The following is a 23,103-nucleotide window of genomic DNA, read 5'->3' as shown; positions in this document are numbered from 1 at the left end:
AAACAATGTTCCCTTTGTAATCATTGTCAAGAATCAGGTCATATTCAAGAAGCAGATGTGGAGAGGAGAGGGATGAGGCTGGGTCTGCAGGCAGACGCTCCGTCACTGTCCACTTTAGGGTCTTAATCTTATGTGACAGGCTAATCTAAACCTAAATCTATGTTTTGCTGGGAATGGTCCGATTCCAACAGGCCCCATAAAACATGTGGTAACCTAAGCATGTTAACGTGGGAAGAGCTTTGACACTCTGAAACACATCAGTTCGGAGACTTTGTATTTATTTATATTTGTTGGACATGTGTACAATCTGAAGCTAACGTTTGTCGCTTAAGTTAGATAGTTCATTTATGGTATAGCAAACATCTGCCTTCCGGTTATTGAAATGTCTTTCAAACACTTGGTAGTACTGCACTGTTGCCTTGTCTTGCTAGCTATTTGTAATTGTTGTGGAATAAACGACATACATGAAACTACAAATGTAAGACATGACAAGGACAGCTAGCCACAGCTCAATATGATAGCTGCCTGTCTGTGCAGTTTGGGTCCAACATGCAGACAGGCCTTGAGGAAAGACTTAAAGAATACGTTCCCCACATACACAGGAAGGAGATGTTTGTTAAACATATTCATTTATTTTTGCTGCTCTCATTATTTGATAACATGGGATCATAGAGCTCAACAGGAAGCTGTTCACACCATCGTAATATCATGTATACAAAGTGATCATTTATCAAAGCTGTTACAGCTAACAAGCTTTCAGTTTTAAATGGGCTTTGGGTCATTTCCAAAAGTGTTGATATGGAAAGGCTGATATGAGGCTTACTGAGAGACATTTAGTACCTGCTAACTATTGATCCTAACCCAGGACAGACAACTGACCTCAGAAAATATCTAAAGAGCTTGTTAGCCTGGAGTTAGCCCATTCTGAGAACACATACCAGAGGGAGTAAACCAGTACAGCACACAGGAAAGAAGCTTCCGCTCACTCTCATGTTCACCTTGGCTAGTGTGTCAGTGGTTAGCTAGCCAGCTGCACTAGTTTAGCAACAAGCCTTGCTAGTCACTGGGCCTCGCCACTTCCTGCTGCGCCAGGCTTATCACGGACGAGAGGACAAACTGCTGGAGCCAACTTACTCTTCTGACGTTAACAATAAATAAGATGAATGAAAACAAATTGAAGCACTGTCATCGTCACATGGTTCTTTGGTTGACGGAAATAAAGGGTGACCGGAAATACTGGTGGTCCCTCCGCCCACAGGTGATTATGCATATATCAAATACACCTCCCACATTTAGGGTTATTGTATGTAATAGGTTGGAATAGAGCAAGCATATGTTTAATCTTAAATAAACTTAATACAAGAGACATCTTTGTGACAGCCATCCCTTTGCCAATTTAATTGCATTTCATAAGCCCAAGGACATACATGTTCTATTCGAGTCTTTTCTCAATGCAGACTGTGCTCATGAATAACAATGTGAAGCAGACAGATTCTGAGCGGACACAGATGCGGTGTTACAAAAAGGGAATGCACTTGTGTGTTTATAAGGACTTTCTGATTGCCAAATAGCAACACACACACACGCACAAGGAATGGAAGAGTAGAGAGGAGGCGATGGAGAGAGGGCCAGATACAAGTGTTTTAACACAACGCAACAACCTGAGACTAGTGTGGGGGAGTCATAAGGGTGACAGAGGGAGTGAAAAGGAAAGGCAGAGAGATGGAGAGATCAACAAACGTATATGTAGAGGAGAGAAATAGTGCAACAGAGATAAGTAAAGCCAGAGACCTCTCTCAGCATGGCAGAGAGGAGGGGGGAGAGGAGGTACAAGACAAGAGGAGGAGAGGAAACTGGGAATAAGGGGGAGAAGAGGACAAAGAGGTGAGATAGCAAAATAGTGGAAGAATTGAGACAGAAGAGCAGTAGTGCTTTCATGAGTATGGCTGTGGAACTCCATATCCTGGTCTGTAGATGGGTCTCCCTGTGGGGGACTGAGAATTGGAATACGGGGGCCCGGCGGGGTAGCTGTAGCCCCCATAGCTGTAGGAGGCCGGGTAGGGTGCGGGGCCAACATGAGAGTGGCTGGGGGTGTACTGGCCAAATGCTGAGCCTGGGTGTGGGGCAGGGAAGGAGGGCTGGGTGGGGTAAGGGCAAGCAGCTGGATCCGGAGGCCCAAATGCAGGCCTGGGGCCAGAGAAGCTCCCCGCAGGGGTGAAAGGTGAACCAGAACCTGGGTACGGAGGGAACTGCGATGAGGGGTTGGCTGGGCCGGAGCCTGATGCTGCCGCAGGGGGAGGGTTGGGTTGGGAGACAGGGTAGGGGCTGTAGGGGAGGCCAGCAGCGCCCCCTGCAGACGAGGAGGCAGGCTGCGAGGCGTTCTGGTAGCTGGAGGACTGAGGTTTGGAGTTTGGCTGCTGCGGATTTGATGATGTTGCCGTAGTTGTCTGTTGATTCCATGGGGAAGGTTTGGCAACGGGGTCTTGGCTGATTCCTATTGAGGAGGTCATGGCGTTGGGATTGCCATCGCTCCTCTGTCGTAGGATCTCCTGGAGTTTCTCTATCCGCACTCGTCTTTTGTGAGCGAGGGAGCGCAGGGAGAGAAAGCGATCCAGGAAGCAGTCCAATGGCAGAGAGCCCTCCAGAAACTCATCAGCTAGAGCCTGCACACAGACGCACAACAAGGGACAGAAACACTTACTGCTAAGCAGCTAATCCGAGTAACAAGTACTGAACTCCCCCCAAACAAGTTCTCAAAACTCCTCCCCCCACCCAGGAACTTCTCAGTTTGTCTCCTGACGTCTAACAGGCTGCTCACACAGCAAGAGGCTGCTGCCAGTGAGAGAGGTTCCATGTCCTATCTACTTCCTGGTCTTACTGCTCAGAGGAACAGTGTGTACCCCTGTGCTCCTGTGGTGGACTCCTCCTTAGTACCTTAATAATGATCAGTGTGCTCATTGTTCTAATAAAACTGTTTCAACTTTGCATACTATAATAAATAATAAAACACAGTAAACTGTTTGTTACTGGGGGAACTAACTGTGGGTGAGGCAATAAACAACTTACTGTCAGAAAACAACTGTCTGGCAGGAGCAGGGCATGTAAATCATGATGGGCAACTACTATGTATACTGCAGGGCTACAGCTTTATCAGACACTGCCTACTATCTGTATTTGTACGTGTGAATACTATGAGGGGCCGTACACGCCGTAATTCATACTGGTCCTCTCACGCACATACATTCTCCTTTTACACGCGTATATATATTGTCACTCACACATTCATACATTTTGTTCTCATATTGATATATGTTAATGCTCATATTTATACATTTTGTTCTTATGCACATTCATTCAATGATTACATTTAATATTATAAATAATATGTGCATGTATGAAGACAATGTATGTATGCAAGAGAAGAATGGGTGTATGTGTGAGAGAAAGTGTAGTGGAAACGGAAGGCAGGTCATTATTGCGCTGTGCGAAGTCACGCCCATCTACTTCCGCCCCATGGGACATTATTTCTGAAAAATAATGTATTGAAGTCAATGGAGAGAGAAAACGTATCTTTCGATCCCGTTTGAATTGTGCCATGAATTACACATATGATGTTTGTCAATCTTAAAAAATCATTTCCACGTCAAAAAAGTCACAGTTTGTCGTAAAACTGTTGAAATATAAGACTATGAAAAACACGCAACTAGAAAGACTACAAATCCCAGAGTCGCGTAAGTGATGTCACAATTGTTTTCCTCCACTAAGAGATAGCTAAAATCAGCGCCATATAGATATAATCTATCTATATGGCGCTGGCTAAGATAAGAACACTTTAACAAGATGCCTGTGTGCTTAGTACCAGGTTGTTATCATACCAGCAATGGGTCTTGCTCGTTCTTTCGCTTCCCGTCTGTTGAAAGGACCAGGAGTGGCTGGATCAAGTTAGCTACCTAGCTAGTAGCTAGCACGTTAGTTAGCATTACAGCCTTGTCATTTTTATTAGCCTTAACATGAAGTAACATCAAGTAACCCAAAGTGTTAAACAGTAAGAGTAGTAGTCATATTTCGTGAACCCTTTGAAGAGTACTGTCACCGGTGTGATCATTCTATAATATACGCAAAATGCTTTTCATCATTGTTCCACAATGTTTATCATCATGAAATTAATATCTATATATTTTATACTATACTTGCACTGCTTACCGTTTTCATACTTTATATATCTTAGCATATTCATACACACTGTTCATACTGCTCACAGGCTGATATCTAGTGTATTCATACACACTGTTCATACTGCTCACAGGCTGCTGTGTATATCTAGTATTCATACCCCTCACTGTTTATTCATCATTCTATATTTTATTCTGTAGATTGTGTACATTACTTTTCACTTTACTGCTTGTTGCACCTGGTTAGAAGCTAAACTGCATTTCGTTGTCTCAGTACCTGTAATCTGTGCAATAACAATAAAGTTGAATCTAATCTTGAGCAGGAACAAATGTATTTACTTAGTACATATCTGACATTAACAATTAAACACATGTGTGCATTCTTTATAAATGCAAACCGAGTCAAGCCAACTCCGGAGGTGGCGGTATGCACCTTAAAGTTGTTTGCAATCTGCCAAAAAACCGAGAGAAGAAGAAGAAGAAGAAGAAGAAGAAGAAGAAGAAGAAGAAGAAGAAGAAGAAGAAGAAGACTATATGAATATGAGAACAAAATGTATGAATGTGTGAGTGACAATATATACGTGTGTAAGAGTGATAATGTATGTGTGTGAGAGGACCAGTATGAATTACGGCGTGTACGGCCCCTCATAGAATAGAACAGGACTGACATTACCCTTATGAAGAAAACATAGCCCTCACATTTACATTGAGATGTGGTGCAGGGAATAAATGTGTGTGTGTACCTCGGACTCTCCCTCCGATTTGCTGCCCTCTGTCTGCAGTCTGGAGAACAGAGCCTCTGGGGACAACTGACCCACCATCCCATCTGAGGAGGAGACAGAGAGAGACGCAGGTTATAAGATGTATTTTCAAATTCAGTTTTCTTTTTAACATTTTCTAGAAAAAAGCTCGGGGTACCACTTGATTTAAAATATGCTGCAAAGCTTATTTAAACGTCTTTCTCAATCACGGCCAAAGTAGAATGGTGATCTATTATTGAGTCGTTTATGGGCATAGATTTGTCTCATAAATATTTGTGAACATAAAAATAATTTGTGTGTAAATATGTGATTTGTAAATCACCATCCACAAATGCATGTAAAAGATTTGCAAACTCACAAATAAATGTGCAAATGTAAAACGGATCTGCAAATACGCTAAATATGTTCACGAATAAAAAAAAGATCTGTGAATACTATAATTAATTTACAAATAAACAAAAGGAATCTGTGAATATCTCTTTAACATTGACAACTTTCGATCAGGCATTCATGAATCCATTTTGTATTTGTCAACCAAGAATGCGCTTGTGGATCTCACATCTCCGCTTGTGGGTGGTCTTTTTACACACACTGAGTTTGGAGACAAACTTCCCGCCGGTCTCGACCGAAATCTGCTCGTGTCACTCGGTTATTTTCGGAAACCACGTGATGGCCTGCTGATGACGACATTTCAAGGTTTCAAAGTAAGAGCACGATGGTTTGTTTAATGCGCCGTTTTTGTATTACTATAAAGAACAGCAATACGTTCAGTGCATTCTTTATCACCATCATGTTATAGTGATACAGTTAGTTTGTGTTAGTTTATTTGTTCAATACAGCATATTTCGAGCACATTCGTATGCATTGATGTTGAAGTACTCAGGCTACGCCACTTTCGGGTCCCGGGGGCTACAGCTGCAGCGAAGCAGCCCAGAGATAACTCTTTCTTCATATTGTTTGTGTATTCAGTCAAGCGGGTCAAAGTTACAAAGCACTTCACATCTTATTAATCTGTAGAAAAGCACCGTATTAGGTTAGCCTTCACAGTAAGGCTAAATGTTGTAATATTCATCGTGTCCTTTCTACTGTTTATGTATATTCCTGTTTATTGCTTTTATTTGTATTAATTGTATTATGTTAATACTTGTTTTCCACACATTTCCCAATTTGCCTACTGCCTGCCTACTTATCATTGGGAAATGTGTGGGAAAAGGTGGAAAACAAGAATAAACATAATACAATTAAATACAAATAAAAGCAATACGCAGGAAGTATATATACACAGTATACAAAATGAATATTACAACATTTAATGTAGCCTTACTGTGAAGGCTGACCAAAATACGGTGCTTTTACCTTACCACTGCACTGGTATGGTAAAACTAGGCCGATTAATAACATGTGAAGTGCTTTGTAACTTGATGGTGATAAAGAATGCACCTAATGTATTGCTGTTCATTATTGTAATACAAAAACGGCACAATAACCCTCTTGAGTCTTTTTTAGATGTCTCCTTAAATCACCTTTTAAATGTTATACATGGCACCCCGTGTGTTACATATCAAAGTGTTCAGGACAGTCTCTGTTCTAGGTATAAAGTCACTCACCTTAGAGCACTGTGTGATGAGATAATTAGCTCTAAAGCTGAACATTTGACATCTGATTTTTTTTAAATCTTCAAAACTCTTGTGAAAACACAGATTTACTCATGTCATCCTTTTTTCTGGTGGTTTAGATTTGGTTTATCAAAGTCTTAGGTTCACAAAAGTAGTGTAATATATGACTTACACTGTATATACATTTGTAATTCATGTCTAAAATGAAAATGTTTAAATTCGAATTTTGAGTAAAATAGTTGTTTATCAATTGACTTTCCCCACAGAGACACATCAGGACTGAATGACTTCATATGAAATACCAAGGTTGTGTGATGTGTACAAATACAAATTCAGCATTAGAACTCTTTTCCAACCAACAATTTATTATAAATATGTTTTTTTTTTCAACCAACTATTTATAAAAATATAAGAAACTGGAAAATCTTACAATTTACAATATCAGAACTCTTTCTACAAACAACTCATTATAAATGTAAAGACAGGGGGAGCAGTGGCAGGTTCTTTGTCTGTCTTCCAAGACAGTGGGGCTGGCTGCTGTGCAGGTGGGGGTGATGGTGCAGGGCTGCTGGTGGCTGTGTGTTGGTGTACGTTTGATTGTCCCGGGTTGATGCTGGTGGCTGTGTGGGGGGTACGTGTGCTCTACGAGACCTCCTTGCTGGCCGGGTTGATGCTGGTGGCTGTGGTGGAGGCCTTTGTGCCGAGGTGTATCTTGACCTGGGGCAGGCACAGTTGGAGGTTCTGGCTCCTGGATAACGCCGCCTGTGGGCCGCCAGGCCCAGGCAGATGTGAAACCTCTCTGTAAAACAAATTAAAATGTAGGACAATAATTACAACTAAGTTCATTGAAATAAAGTTCAAGTGGCATGTTGCTTAATAACAAGGCACAAGGCACACACACACACGTAAATAAATCTATAACAAAGTCCCCTCTGTACAAAACAGTCAAATACATGTCTATAGCCACTGTAAATGTCTCCGTTGTCGGACGAATAAACGATAATCTTTTCATCTACACATGTAACCTCAGTTTTACATATCAAAATAACTTTTACACATAAAAAACGATAACACAGAGTAAAAGTTAACTATTTGAGAGTCTATTTTGTCCCAAGAAAAAGTTCAATAAACCTATTGTTCATTTTTGCGGTATTCCACACAAAGTGAAAGTACACTATTGCTGTAATATTTACACTTACCCATGTCCAAATGGATCCTTGTTGTCCCTGTATTCTTCTTCTTCAGAAGGGTCGAAGCCTTCTGGTTCTGATGCTCCATTGTCACGAGTGCTAGCGAAAATAATCTCCAGCGCGTCCGTAACCGTTATGTCATTTTCTCAGTCTCTCTCTTGTTTCCTCACATACGTTAACTGATGGGAGACACGTGGTTTATGTTTTGTTCTTGGTCGGTAGGTCCTTAGTGATTTCTTGAGTGTCCATTTGTCATTTCAGACCAGCATAGCTGCAGCTGCCCCGGCCGAGATTTACTTGACCGACATACGATAGAACCAAATCCCACACAGTGTAACGCAAAGTCAAGCTGCTTTGAGCGGCCTTATTGGCTGCTGTGAGTCGTCGGGTAAAGTCTCACAATAGGTACCGCTGGAGAACTACAGTTCTAGCGATTCGGTGGTTATCTGCATGATATTTGTACTCCTTATAATCAAAAAGATCTAAATAAATACTTCGACATGGCGCTGCGAGCGTCGACTCCAGAGGGAAGCCATCATGCTCTTACTTTGAAACCTTGAAATGTCGTCATCAGCAGGCCATCACGTGGTTTCCGAATATAACCGAGTGACACGAGCAGATTTCGGTCGAGACCGGCGGGAAGTTTCTCTCCAAACTCAGTGTGTGTAAAAAGACCACCCACAAGCGGAGATGTGAGATCCACAAGCGCATTCTTGGTTGACAAATACAAAATGGATTCATGAATGCCTGATCGAAAGTTGTCAATGTTAAAGAGATATTCACAGATTCCTTTTGTTTATTTGTAAATTAATTATAGTATTCACAGATCTTTTTTTTATTCGTGAACATATTTAGCGTATTTGCAGATCCGTTTTACATTTGCACATTTATTTGTGAGTTTGCAAATCTTTTACATGCATTTGTGGATGGTGATTTACAAATCACATATTTACACACAAATTATTTTTATGTTCACAAATATTTATGAGACAAATCTATGCCCATACTCGTTGGTCGACTCATTCATTGTGTGCAGCTCCGGAGGGAACAGCATAAGACGCTCAGTCAGAGACGTGCACACATAGACTCTAGGTAGTGCTTGAGCACCTGCCCGTGTGGCCCTCTTGACAGCAATGTGCCCTTTTGAAAGTTCGTTTTTTACAGTTTTTTTTTTTTTTTTTTTACAGTGTACTGTATGTGGCTCATGGTAACATCGATCAATTCTGGATTAAAAGCTTCTAATATACAACAATGCCCCAAATGCGCGTTGTAATTTTGTCAGACATCCCCACACGTGCCCCGCGGCAGTCCCGTACGTGCTCTGGCTGCAGCCCCTCCCTTCCCTGCTCTCAACGTGAACGCGCAGCGCGCAGAGCTGACAGTCAGTCAGTCAGACAGGCCACGGCGGGTGTGTGGTGCAGCAGCACGCAGCAACACGATTAAAAGTGCCCTAGTGACGACCAAGTAAGTAACCACCAGGTAACAAATACAATGAGTGTATTGTTTAATCCCATAAATCAGATGCCAAACTAAACTATACAGGGTTCGTACGGTCATTGAAAACCTGGAAAAGTCATTGAAATTCAAAATGCAAATTCCAGGCCCTGGAAAAGTTATGGAAAACAATATTTTTCCCAAAGTTTTGGAAAAGTCATGGAAATGTAACTAAAGTTGCGTCAAATATAATTTACATTTTATCTAATCGCCGAAATAATCTGCGGTCGCGAGCTGTTATGTGCGCATGGTGTTATTTTTTAATATATGAAGCGCGAGCTGTGTGCTCGAGTCTTCCTGCCTGTCGGCTGAACTCTGCTGCTCCGGGATGAGGGTCAGCTACATTATCTACGGTGTGTTCGTTAACTGTGCAGAGTCACTGTGGCACAGACTGAGCCGCTGGTGAACAGCTGTTAGAACGGGCCGTGCAGGTGTTCAGAGCAGAGCGGCAGAGCGTGATGTGAACTGGAACGTTTTTCTGTCGCAATATCATTGTCACTATCTGCTAACGTTAGCTTTAGCCTTCGTTTTCTAATAGTTTTTTTCATAGGCTATAAACAGAGGTGGTATAAGTATAGAGATTGTAGGCTACTAGAGTAAAAGTAGAAGTATACTCAGATCTTGTACTTTAGTAGAAGTACTCAGATCTTGTACTTGAGTAAAAGTAGAAGTACTCAGATCTTGTACTTGAGTAAAAGTAGAAGTACTCAGATCTTGTACTTAATAAAAGTAGAAGTACTCAGATCTTGTACTTAATAAAAGTAGAAGTACTCAGATCTTGTACTTGAGTAAAAGTAGAAGTACCAGAGTGTAGGAATACTCTGTTACAGTAAAAGTCCTGCATTCAAAATGTTCCTCAAGTGAAAGTAGAAAAGTATTATAAAAATACTAAGAGGCATGAAAATACATTTTCAAAATGCTCAACAGTGCTGCCAAAATTATAAACTGACTGCTACACAATTAAAATAAATGCTTTTATATATTTCTGTTAGATGTAACTCTTTGGCGTTTCTGTTATTATTACCTGCTGCTTTAGTTGTTCTGACTGCTAAAATCCTGTTATTCCTCATTTTAAAGCCGATATTCCGTGGGGTTGGATCCTTGTCACCTTTTTCATACCTGATGAGTTTGCATCCCTGACTACAGTTGCTTCAGCGAGTAGAAGCTAGTAAGCCTACTATCTGATTTGTTTTAGATAGGCATCTGCATCAGACAGCATATGGTTATTGAAATAAATATATATGCAATTACGACATACAAGATGTGCCTTTAATAAATCTCACACTACTAAGGCAGCCGGCGGTTCCACCAGGGGCGTCAATCCCGGGGGGGGGGGGGGGGATTTCGTCGTCCCCTTAGCTTCAGATTGGACCCCCCTAAGTCATTTAGAATAATACAAATAAATGTTAAAATAATTAATTTTTTGATAATAAATCAGTAAAATCAGGCAAAAATAAGAATTAAATAACATAACCCTAACCCTAAAACCGAAATAAAGTAACCAAAAACCGAAAAGAAACTAACAAAATCCGGCAAATTTTTGCGCACAATTTCTGAGCGCACAATTTTGGCGCGACCGCCACGACGACTCAGAAGGTGCCCTTTTTTTTTCTCTTGAGCACCTGCCCCTATAAATGTCTGTGCACGCCACTGTCCTCAGTCCTCTGATCGTTGACAGGGAAACGCTCCCCACAACCCCCCGATTGGTGGTGGAACAAGAGAAGAAAGCTCAGGGCGAGCAGCAGAGGGAGGGCCCTGGCCTGGGACACACACACACACACACGCTTCATCCTAAGAACTTATTAAGCTCCGCCCTTGTAAACACAAGCGAGGTATGTGAGAACAGAGGAGTCCTCAGGTCTGACATGGATATCGTTCACTTTTAAAAACATGCACCACCTTATCACTTTGAAACTCGGCTGGGTGACATGCTGTTTGATACTCATGGTACCTGTCTCTGTGAATAGAGTTTGTAAACTCTACCCTGCACATCATGTTGTTTGTCATCCTTATTGTTGTTCTGTTGTTTTTATGTTACATGTGTAACTAATGTCCTGCAGGTCACCCTTGAAGAAGAGATCTTTTGATCTCAAGGGGCTTTCACCTGGTTAAATAAAGGCTACAAACAAACAATCATAGACTGTATATGCAAAGGGCCTAACTGTTAATATTAGATGTTAATTGAAATGTTTAATCCATCTCTCAATGTCTATATTTATGAGACATTTACTGTATATTTCCTTTACCATTAAAACCAGCTGGAATATACAATATATTTTTCAAACTTCAAAGTGTCTGACATTTATAATAACCTCAATAACTAAACATACGCCTGGGACCAAAGCCTTTCTCAACATTATAGTGTGTGGTTTATTCTATTGTGTTTGGGTAAGGAGAGTATGTTAAATTCATTCATTGTTCAAATGAATGTATATTCCACAGCCAATGTGGTTTCATGTATTTCACTCAGTAATCATAATGTCTTAGCTCTTTCAGGTGGACTGCAGGAGAGCTTGGAAACATTGTCTTTGTAGTGACATTTCCACAGTTCGAACCGTCACAGCTCATGGGTCACTGGTTCCTCTCCCATTCATTTCTCCTCCCTGAAGATCAAGACTCACTTTGTTGTCCCGCACTGTAGATACCCCTCCCTTCCACTGACCTCTGAGGGAGCAGTGTTGTCTGTAGGTTTCTCTGATGGCTTCTAGCTGAGAATATCTCTCCACCAGCACCTCCTTCTCTGACTCCACGCGGGGCTTCATGTCCAGGTTCTGCTCAGCCAGGCTGCGGTTTGAGGCCAGGGCCATCTCTCTCTCCAGCTGGATGTTCTGGATCTGAAGGGAAAAGGAAAGGCTTATGGCAGTTTGACATTTTAGGATATTTCTAGATAGCACTACATTTAGAGGGGTATTTCTGTTCATGTTTTGCATTGCAAATAACAGTATGTAGTGTGTACAACTGGGTCAATATCATAACATTCAAACGTTCTGTTAACAGGGCGCTTCTCCTTATCTGCTGCTAGGATCAGAACAGCGGCTGTTGTTTGTATGCTGTACAGATGTATTTTGGGTTTATCTTCGAAGAAGAAGAAGCAGTGCATACGTGAATGGTGTGGAAGGTGAAAGAACAACCTTAACAAAAAATTGGAAATCAAATAAAGGTCGAGCAGCATATTGCCAATAGCAAACTGACAAAACCCTCTATATCTGATGTAGCAGCCTATTATGTTTATTGTTGGCATGTCAATTTGTTTTGTTGAGATTTATAATGCAATTGTATTGTTGACACTTGGTGGCGGGGATTAGCTGCACAGGGTTAGCCAAGAGGAGAGCCACAGGAAAAGCTGCAGGGGAAGAATGTGAACTATTGTTCTTTGTACTTCTGATATGGGATCAACGGCATAACATCCACATAAAGTACCTTCTCTTCTGGCTGGATCATTGATTACCTTGAGTACCCTGAGTACGATCTGCTATCTGGTGCCTCAGCGGCAGTTTTACTTTTCATCTCATTGTTGGTTTTATTTCTTTATGATTTTTGCTGCTACATCTGATATATTACACAAATACAAACGGTGATTAAGGGTATTGAGTTGTATTCAGAAATACAGGATGGCTTGCAAAACACATTCACAAATGTGTAAACTAATCTAGAGATCTGACTATAATTAGATGTTTTGGTAAGCAGGCTAACTTTGATATTGTATCATTATACAATATGAAAGTAATGGGTCATTACTCACAGCAGAAGTAACTGTATGAGCAATGTATTACTTTAAGTCTCAGCAGTGCCTGATTGATCACATCATAGATATGATCACATCTTATGTTCACTCCTGTATCAGCTGCGTGAGCCAGATGTTGCCGCGCACTTACAGTGCCGCAGAATGATGCATTATAAGTGTTCATTTACTAAAAAGAAAACATGATTTTATGTACGCAGCAAGTGGTTTTAAGATTTAAAACAATATTTAAGATGATAGGTGCTGGACAGAAGAACATTTAAAGTAAGTAAAAATAAACTACACGTTAGTTAATGCTTTCAGGAAATGTTTATAACCCACTGTCTTTAAGATATGAAAGTAAGCCTGCTTACCGCATTGTACTATTTATTTAGATAAATAAAACAGAGTGTAGCTTATATTCTATTGCATAAGAATGCCTTCAAGCAACACATTCATTTAAAAGAATACTTCAATGTAATTGAATTCGGATCTCCTCGTGTCTTTGACAGGGCAATGATATTATAAACTGTTTCATTTCAACATTCACAAAGCCTGGATTGAATGTACACAGTATGCTTGTGCACGTTTTGAATGGTCATATTCATATAACTCTGCCCTTTTTATGTGAACACACTCATATCCAGACTAAGAAACCCTGGCCTGACTAACCAAGTTGATAACTACCATCGTAGTACAGTTTAGCAGGATTGCATCTTTTAGGGTTAATGAAGCCAGATAGCACAAAGATATCCTGGGTATACTATGTTGAACTGTGAGCGGTCTTTATTTCAAGTGCAGGGTGTGTGAAGGAATACAACTAAAAGGGCCACACACTTACATAAGTAGGAGATGTCCATTACAAACATATTTTTGAACATTTCTCCACAGTGGTTACAAGGGAAAGCCTTATTTACTCACTCCCCCCTCCAAGACTGTCCAGTCACTTCGGGGTTTGAAAAACAACAAGCAGTTTTAGAACTGCATTTTGGATGGTTTGTGTTTTTTTTACAAACACTCTTTTTAAGAAAACATATTTAAGAAATAATTAATCAAATCCACTCTCCATAAATTCGTTCATCTTAGCTCGAGCTTATTTGAAAGCTATGACATACTGTATTGTAAAAATGGAAGCCTTATATGATGTAAATCCCCACGTTTTACCTCGTCAGACTCCAGAGCCATAGACTCTACCCTCTCCGGGTTGTCCAGGAGCTCCTGGAGCTCTGATTGGCTCAGGTCCTGGAGCTTCTCCATTTGATTTGCCAGGATGGCTGTCCGTCATAAAGGAACCAGGAAATAAGAGTTAAAAACAATGTTTTGAAACGGAAAGTGATAGTCAAAGGCCTAACGTTTATATTGTAACGCTCCTAACCTTTAATAGACAACGATTAGCAATGTACTAATCAAGACATTGATAACAAATCAAGACAAAACAGACCCTGTCCCCTGCAGCCACTCCCTTAATAAAATAGCAACCGATGGTAACGTTATATGACACAATTCGGCAATTCTGGTCAAAAGTAAACGCTGGTGATTTCGAATGCTACATACCGTACACTGTTTGTTTACTTTACAGCTTTTATTTAAAAAGCATTCATTCAAACTATCGAGGCAAGTGACTGCAGGCCACGAACAGAACAGGCTGTTCAGACGATCACTGGACAGCAGAGCAACAACACGGCGGAAAATAAAGTGGTACTTACATGACGTTAGCAAACCCAGTTCAGCCTGACACTGACTGCTGGTGACATCCAACACCACCTCGGTATTTCCACTGACAGCTGACGTGACACGTCCTCAGAATCTCCGACCAGCCCTAACTCAATCCCGCTGAACGGAATGCTGTCGAGTCCTTTTTCGACGCACTTAAACCGGCAAGCCAGCTAGTTCCTCGGCCGACATGCAGTCCACCCTGACGGCTCAGCTTCAGTGATCTGATGACAACAGTCCGTATAAAGCCAATGTCAGGCACTGACACTCCGAGGGAAGCCCAGCAATTCCGCGACGGAAAACGGAGTCAAGAATGTCTCCACTCGCTCCTGACGAAAACTGTCCAACGCCTCTGTATTCCAGTAATGCTTACTGTAGTAAACAGAAGAGTTCAGTTGACCTATAACGACAGAAAATGACCAAATGTTGGCTAAAAATAGGAAAGTTTCACTCCACACTGACAAAAACGGCTGCCATTTTAGGAACCATCGACGTTCCACGGTTTGAGGGGGGGGGGGGGGGGACACATTTAAAATATTTTTAACAACACCGTTAAACCTTAACAAACTCCTAGTGTATATTAACTATATTCAAATACTTACTGTTGGGTAAACATTTTTGGTGTGTATATGTTATTCCTGGGCCCGTTATCCCTCTGGTGTCCCCTGTGTCGCAGGGTAATGGTAGGTTCCAGTGCTCAGCTGATGTAAGGGAAACCCCTGTGACGGTAATGTCCGATCTACTGCAGCCAGTGCTACTGTCAATGGATACCTTTACAAATGGCTACGTATTTTTCATTGAGCCACTCTTTCAAAATGCATTAACTATTATATCATCTAAATTCAACTACCTCCTAATTTGCACGTTTACAGCTAGGCCAATATTCTTAAAATCAAAATCCGAATCGGATTTATTACCAAGTAGGTTTACACATACGAGGAATTTGCTTTTGTATGGTGCATATAAAGACACAGAATGAAGAAATCTATTATAACAAATTCGCAATTTTTACATATGATATGACACATACTATAGGCCTACTGTATTTAAAGTGGAGAGCTGTGCTGTTTAAAAAGAGGTAGTGTGGAGAAGAAATGTGCAACAAGATGTTGTTTGCATGATGTGATGTACATTATTGTAATGCATAATGTTTATCTGGGGTGGATCAAAGTCAGTGTCAGTGGGGGTCGTGGGCCTTGTTGATGAGGCCGCTAGAAGAGGGGAAGAAACTGTTGGTGAGAGGTTTTGGTCCTGATGGAGTGCAGCCTCCTGCCAGAGGGGAGCGGGACAAAAAGTTTGAGTCCAGGGTGGGAGGGGTCGGCCATAATCTTCCCTGTAGTGCAGCGTATCAGATGGTGATGGAGGAAGTGAGGATGGACTCGATGATGGCGGTGTAGAAGTTCACCACAACCATCTCCACCGTCTGGAGACCATTGATCTCCAGACGGTCGATGTCCCACCTGTAGGCAGACTCGTCCCCAGCGATGACGAGTCTGCCTATTTGTCTACCTGGTGATGAAAACGGTCATCTAATAAGGACACACACTGAACACCTCATTTAATTCCTTGACTACCTTGAGAGAAGACTTATGCTAAGTATTTTTTATCATACCTTTTAAAGGAAGCCAGCCATATTATAATTTGCCCCAGTTTCACAAGTAATCTAAAATGTTGGTAACCTGAAACTGTCTGGCTGGTCCATGATATTTGTTACCAGAATTTTGGGGGGGAAAAGGGGGAGTGAGTCTGTGGAGTGGGTAATTTTTTCTTTGACCTTTCTCTCCATTCATCAACCCCATAAAGGAGGCGTAATGTTTATGACCAGCAGCCACATGATCATGTCTCTCTCAAAAGGACTGAAAAACTTCACTTTTCATATGCACAATATTTATAGCAGTGTTGAGTGGAGTGTGGGGGTGAAGTGGGTATTTGAAGGTGTTGTGGAGATCCAGCACTCACACAACAGGAAAGAATGAAACAGAGAGGAATCAATAAAACACAAACACAGATATAGCTGATCAGTAATTATTATTTAGTTGTTGCAACAAACAAACAATAATGGGAAGTACATCACCTGCTGCCACAGCAGCCAATCGCGGAAATGCCCCCCAACATAGCAACAATCATACAGCATATATAGCCACTGCAATGAACACACACACATTTTCCCTAACCATGTTTAACGTACACACATTTTTATCATGCAGCCTACCACACAAAACGTCACATGTTTGTCCCTCTGAATGCCACACTTGTATATGTTTAAAAGTCATCATCTCATGACATCCTTAGGATTAGTTAACTAACAAAGGTTAACTGTTTTTATAACCTGAGGCCTTCTCTGAACTTCCTCTAACCTCGGTGTCAGCTCACTTAAAATTAATACATCTATTGATAATTCAGAACGACCATTGTCTCTCTAACTGTGTGTGACCCAACTCAGTAACACACATCATATAGCTTAGCATGTGATCTCTAATACATATCAGAAATACGCTGTATTAAACATTTTGTTATAACACTCCCTCCTTTTATTAAGATCACATCATCAAAAAACTATTATTACAAGTAACCTACTGAGTTCCGCCCTCGAAAGCCCAAAATGACTTTCTGAAAAACATTTATCAAGGGGTAATCATTTCACTCAAGGCAGAAGTCACAGGTCACCTGTACTGTACTCTCAATAGAAAAAAAAACACCTTTTTGATTATAACACAAAGAGTGGAAGAAAAGACAATTGCGCTAATACTCTACTTAAATGGAAAATCATTTAAAAACCTCAGTATGTTTAAGAGGAAAAAATCGATTTGTCCCATTCAAGTTTAACACACTTATACATACATAGTGAAACATCTTCCAAAACACTTGTAACTGTAACTGTTGTCCACTCTGTTATATTGTCCAGTAAACACTTCTTCAGGGTGTGCACGTTCCGATCTCCATGCGTAGCCTTTAGATGGAATATCTATCTTAGCCTTCAGGCTGTAATGTCCCATCTCATAGCAACATCCATCGATGACATCTGAAGCAACATCATTACCATTTGAATTGGACGGAACTGTAGTCAGAAAACTGAGACTTCTGTAAAAGAACAGTTAACGGTAGATCTTCTATATGTTCTCTGGAGTGTTGAGGTTACTAATATACTTGGCTGTAAATCATCTCAGATGTTTTGGGTTTTGTTCTTCGTGTTGACCCAAACCCATAAGACAATAGCAGTAGAAGAATAGCTGGAAGTCATCCAGCTGCCCTCATTGACACTCGAGTCTGCCTCAGAATGATCCATCTTCCCTCCTCAAGATTGCAAGGGAAAAACAGCTTTGACCTGGGTAGAAAATAGCACTTGCATTCTGGGTTAACAGCCTACAGTCGACCACTAGGTCTTAGAGTCTTATCTATCATTTTTAAACTTCTTGAAACCATGAAATGTTGTTTGTGTTGTGTTTTTACTTACCCACAATTTCCTAAGCACACAACAAACATCTCCTGCAACATTGTTCAGCCATGGTGCTGAAACCAATCAGATCCCAACTTTGAACAATACATTTAATCATACCTGTCTTAGCAGAACCCAATCGAGAGCTTGACCATGTGGGAACACGTTTTTTAGGCGAAAAGTTGTTTCATTTGCCCTCTGGATCAGGGGTTCCCAACCGTTTTTCCCAAGAGTCCCCCCAAATGACTCCTGTTGGAAGTTGCGCCCCCCCCCCCCCCCCCCCACACACACACACAAAGGGGGGGGGGGCGCAGGGGCGGTTCTAGGGGGGGGGGGGCAGTGCCCCCCTAACACTGACCTCTGACCCCCCTGTGGCCCCCCTAACAATGAAAAGTCTTTTTTTTTCTTTTTTTTTAAATGTATATTTTCTGGTACTCGGTTTGCCAAAAAACGCAGGATTTTGTTGCTGTAATGTGAGATTGTGCAGACACCCTTATGTAAAGTAGAGATGTAACTGTTCATTGCCTTTATTTTTATATAAATATGGTGTTAGTGCAAACATTGCACTATAACTTAAGCTGAAGCTAACAGTAATAACTATAAGATCTATCTGAAATAAATAAATGTACTGAAACAAATACCAATAACTGTATTGCATTGTTTTCTTATGCACAATTACTTCATACTGTCTAGTTCTCTTTTTCATCCTGCATTTATTGTGCCCCCCTCAGAAAATAGCTGGCCCCCCAGTGGCCCCCCCCCCAGTCAAATTGGTCTAGAACCGCCACTGCGCAACAGCTACAACTACTGTCACAAACTGGATGAATGTGAAGTATTTTGTTAAAGGGGGATGAAAGTGTAATTAAGGAGCACTATTGGAGTGACTTTGATGGTTATTGGACTCAGGATTCATTCATTTGAATTCCCGCTGTATGAAGAAATAAAAGGACGGCGCAAGTGGAAACAATTCACAAAGGGATTAAACTGTAAACCGGATTTTGCCAATGTGTTTATGTGGATTCAAAAGTCGTAAATAATCTACAAAATGGAGGAGACAGATCTGGTCGGAGCAACTGTGACGAATAATCCAACTGAAATCAGCATGGACAATGACTATGTTTTAAAAATGCGCTTATCCAGAAAAGCCTGGTTTGGACACTTTACGGGCAGAAGAAACATTTCTATTAAAGAAAGAATTATACATTTCTGTCTTTTTATGCCTTTAATAGCTACTAACTTGAATTTGTATTCAAATTAATTAATCAATTATTTTTATATATTTTATTGTAATGTAGAGACAAGGCTTTTAGTGACAATCATGTATTGCGTTACAATTATATGAAAAAAAAAAGTCTAAATATGATATTTGGCCTCAAATCATCTGAGGCCTGGCGCCCCCTTCCAGCGATCTTTGGTGCCCCCCCCCCAAGGGGGGCGCGCGTCCCAGGTTGGGAACCACTGCTCTGGATCATGTGAGGGTTAAAAGATTCACTTGACAAGATTCAAAAGAAATCTGAAACCAATGTGTCTCAGAAGAAATAATGAAACATTTCACCTGGGATGGAAACAAAATATTATCAAATACATCTTAAAATTCAATTACTAAATTGAACAATAAACCCATTATACCCTTCCTGGAAACATGGTCCTCCAAACCATAGAGACCATGTTTCCCAAATAAGATACTTCAGAGTACCCATCTTCACATACAACGTCATTTCAAAGTCCTATGACTCATCATCAGGAACACCTAAAACAAAGAAAAAAACTTTCTCCTGTCAAAAAGAATCAGCAATGTTAAAAATCAAGCTACACAGTCATCAAGCCATGCAGGGATCATGCAGAGTCAGACAAAGTTCATGCGCCATGTCTCACAATAGTTCAACTAATATGGCAGTCAGAAAACCACTGCCAAAAGCATTGTGTGCATCCCAAAATAAAATCACCTTGTCGGTGGGTCGATGCTCTCTATGGAGCACCTGTAGAAGGTCAGGATGCTCTCTATGGAGCACCTGTAGAAGGTCAGGATCCTCTCTAGCACCTGTAGAAGGTCAGGATGCTCTCTATGGAGCACCTATAGAATGTCAGGATCCTCTCTATAGAGCACCTGTAGAAGGTCAGGATGCTCTCTATGGAGCACCTGTAGGTCAGGATCCTCTCTAGGGTGCACCAGAAGGTCAGGATCCTCTCTATGGTGCACCTGTAGGTCAGGATCCTCTCTAGGGTGCACTAGAAGGTCAGGATCCTCTCTATGGAGCACCTGTAGAAGGTCAGGATCCTCTCTATGGAGCACCTGTAGAAGGTCAGGATCCTCTCTATGGAGCACCTGTAGAAGGTCAGGATCCTCTCTATGGAGCACCTGTAGAAGGTCAGGATCCTCTCTATGGAGCACCTGGTCAGGATCCTCTCTATGGAGCACCTGGTCAGGATCCTCTCTATGGAGCACCTGTAGAAGGTCAGGATCCTCTCTATGGAGCACCTGTAGAAGGTCAGGATCCTCTCTATGGTGCACCTGTAGAAGGTCAGGATCCTCTCTATGGAGCACCTGTAGAAGGTCAGGATCCTCTCTATGGAGCACCTGTAGAAGGTCAGGATCCTCTCTATGGTGCACCTGTAGAAGGTCAGGATCCTCTCTATGGAGCACCTGTAGAAGGTCAGGATCCTCTCTTTGGTGCACCTGTAGGTCAGGATCCTCTCTAGGGTGCACCAGAAGGTCAGGATCCTCTCTATGGTGCACCTGTAGAAGGTCAGGATCCTCTCTATGGTGCACCTGTAGGTCAGGATCCTCTCTAGGGTGCACCTGTAGAAGGTCAGGATCCTCTCTATGGTGCACCTGTAGAAGGTCAGGATCCTCTCTATGGTGCACCTGTAGGTCAGGATCCTCTCTAGGGTGCACCTGTAGAAGGTCAGGATCCTCTCTATGGTGCACCTGTAGAAGGTCAGGATGATTATAAGGAATCATTCTGTACATTTTCATTGTTATGCGGATGATACTCAACTATATTTATCAATCAAGCCTGATGAAATTAATCATCTAAATAAAATTCAAGACTGCCTTAAGGACTTAAAAACGTGGATGACCTTAAACTTTTTGATGTTAAACACGACCAAAACTGAAGTTATTGTACTTGGCCCGAAGAATCTACGAAACAAATTATCTAAGGATATACTAACTATGGATGGCATTAATTTGGCCTCCAGTGAGACTGTAAGGAATCTTGGTGTTATATTTGATCAGGATTTATCCTTTAACGCCCACAATCAATTTCAAGGACCGCCTACTTCCATCTACGTAACATTGCAAAAATCAGGCATATCTTGCCTCAAAACGATGCAGAGAAACTAGTCCATGCATTTGTTACTTCAAGGCTGGATTATTGTAACTCCTTATTATCAGGGTGTACCAAGAAGTCAGTCAAGTCGCTTCAGCTGATTCAAAATGCTGCAGCTCGTGTACTAACCAGAGTTAGGAAAAGGGACCACATTACTCCTGTTCTGGCTGCCTTACACTGGCTCCCTATAGAACACAGGATAGAATTTAAAATTCTTCTTCTCGCCTACAAAGCCCTTAATGGGCAGGCGCCATCTTACCTTAAAGAACTCATTATACCCTACTGTCCTACTAGGGCATTGCGTTCCAAGAATGCAGGGTTGTTGGTTGTTCCTAGAGTCTCTAAAAGTACAATGGGAGCCAGAGCCTTTTCTTATCAAGCTCCACATTTGTGGAATCAGCTTCCAGTTTGTGTTCGGGCGGCAGACACCCTATCCGTTTTTAAGAGTGCGCTCATGGATCTGTTTCTACACGGACCACTATTGCGGTAAGCATGTTGTAACTTCCGGTTGTTGTCATCTCCGGGTATCCCGTGTGCCTGTTCTGCTGCTGATAGCTTATTATCTTAACTTAATCGATCGTTTTAAAACTCTTGATCACGGCAACTGCCTGACGTTGTAATCACACGTTACTATAACTTAAGCACTCACAACTCTCCTTCTCTTAGCGACTGTAACTCCACAGTTGCCTACACTCTTTTCGGGTTTGCTAACGGTAGCTACTTTAGCTTGATAGCTAGCCATGGCTCTTTCCCCACCCTCGGGTGCTATTTCCTGCTCTAACTGTCTCATGTTTGGTTACTTCCCTACCTCCTTTACTGGTACCGGTACATGTGTTAAATGTAGTATAGTTGTTAGGTTGGAGGCGGGAATCATAGCCATAGAAGCCCGGCTCCGCATCTTAGAAAGAAACTCAGCTACAGTAAAGCCCATGTTAGCCGGTGCGGACCGGCAAAAGGTAGCTCCTATTAGCCATCCCCCGGCAACTCCCGAGCAGCAGGGAGACTGGGTGACTGTTCAGAAGGGGCATAACGCGAAACCCGCAGGTCCCCACCAACCCGTTCACGTATCTAACAGATATTCCCCACTCAGCGAGACACCCGCTGAGAAGCCAACTCTGGTTATTGGTAACTCTATTATGAGACACGTGAAATTAGAGACCGAAGCCTCCACAGTCACATGCATTCCGGGGGCCAGAGCGGGCGACGTTGAGGCGCATCTTAAACTGCTGGCTAAAAATAAACGTAAATACAGTAGGATTGTTATTCACGTCGGTGGTAATGATGTTCGTTCACGCCGATCAGAATGCACCAAACTTAATGTGGAGTCGGTGTGTAGTTATGCTAAAACAATGTCGGACACCGTAATCTTCTCTGGTCCCCTCCCCAATCTGATCAATGATGACATGTATAGCCGCATGTCATCATTTCAGCGCTGGTTGTCTTGGTGGTGCCCAGCAAACAATGTGGGCTTCGTAAATAATTGGACAGCCTTCTGGGGAAAACCTGGTCTGATTAAGAGAGACGGCATTCATCCTACTTTGGAAGGTGCAGATCTCATTTCGGCAAACATTTCAGGGCATTGTGGACTTAATCCATGACAAACTGGAGTTGAGACCAGGAGGCGGAGTCGCAGTCTTACACGCTTCTCTGTGCTCTCTCCTAGGCAGT

At 41.8% G+C, this 23,103-nt stretch overlaps 1 protein-coding gene across 2 annotated transcripts; it reads right to left on the bottom strand.

The window, feature by feature from the left end:
• Window positions 1-261: 261 nt before the first annotated feature.
• On the bottom strand, window positions 262-15,406 carry vps37c (VPS37C subunit of ESCRT-I). 2 transcript variants are annotated; one of them, XM_034224483.1, is made up of 6 exons: window positions 15,270-15,406; window positions 14,661-15,067; window positions 14,119-14,228; window positions 11,896-12,067; window positions 4,916-4,998; window positions 262-2,663 (listed from the first exon to the last, which is right to left on the bottom strand). In XM_034224483.1, the coding sequence occupies exons 3-6, from the start codon at window positions 14,209-14,211 to the stop codon at window positions 1,935-1,937; spliced, it is 1,077 nt and encodes a 358-aa protein (XP_034080374.1). In that variant the 5' UTR covers window positions 14,212-14,228; window positions 14,661-15,067; window positions 15,270-15,406; the 3' UTR covers window positions 262-1,934. The 2 variants fall into 2 exon arrangements, with proteins under 2 accessions (XP_034080374.1, XP_034080375.1); XM_034224484.1 differs by lacking the exons at window positions 14,119-14,228; window positions 15,270-15,406 and having other exon boundaries at window positions 14,661-15,152.
• Window positions 15,407-23,103: the final 7,697 nt, after the last annotated feature.

Source organism: Gymnodraco acuticeps, unplaced genomic scaffold (assembly GCF_902827175.1).
Source record: "Gymnodraco acuticeps unplaced genomic scaffold, fGymAcu1.1, whole genome shotgun sequence".
Taxonomy (NCBI): Eukaryota; Metazoa; Chordata; class Actinopteri; order Perciformes; family Bathydraconidae; genus Gymnodraco; species Gymnodraco acuticeps.
Note: the sequence above shows the minus strand (reverse complement) of the source record. Positions and strands in the feature narration are given on the sequence as shown.

What these genes read in the sequence shown, in the direction of transcription:
- vps37c (XM_034224483.1), bottom strand. Translation starts at nt 14,211, where the DNA reads ATGGAGAAGCTCCAGGACCTGAGCCAATCAGAGCTCCAGGAGCTCCTG. An exon ending in TGGCTCTGGAGTCTGACGAG is followed by an intron (nt 12,068 to 14,118) that starts GTAAAACGTGGG and finishes TTTTCCCTTCAG; the next exon opens with ATCCAGAACATCCAGCTGGA. An exon ending in AATCGGAGGGAGAGTCCGAG is followed by an intron (nt 2,664 to 4,915) that starts GTACACACACAC and finishes GTCTGTGTGCAG; the next exon opens with GCTCTAGCTGATGAGTTTCT.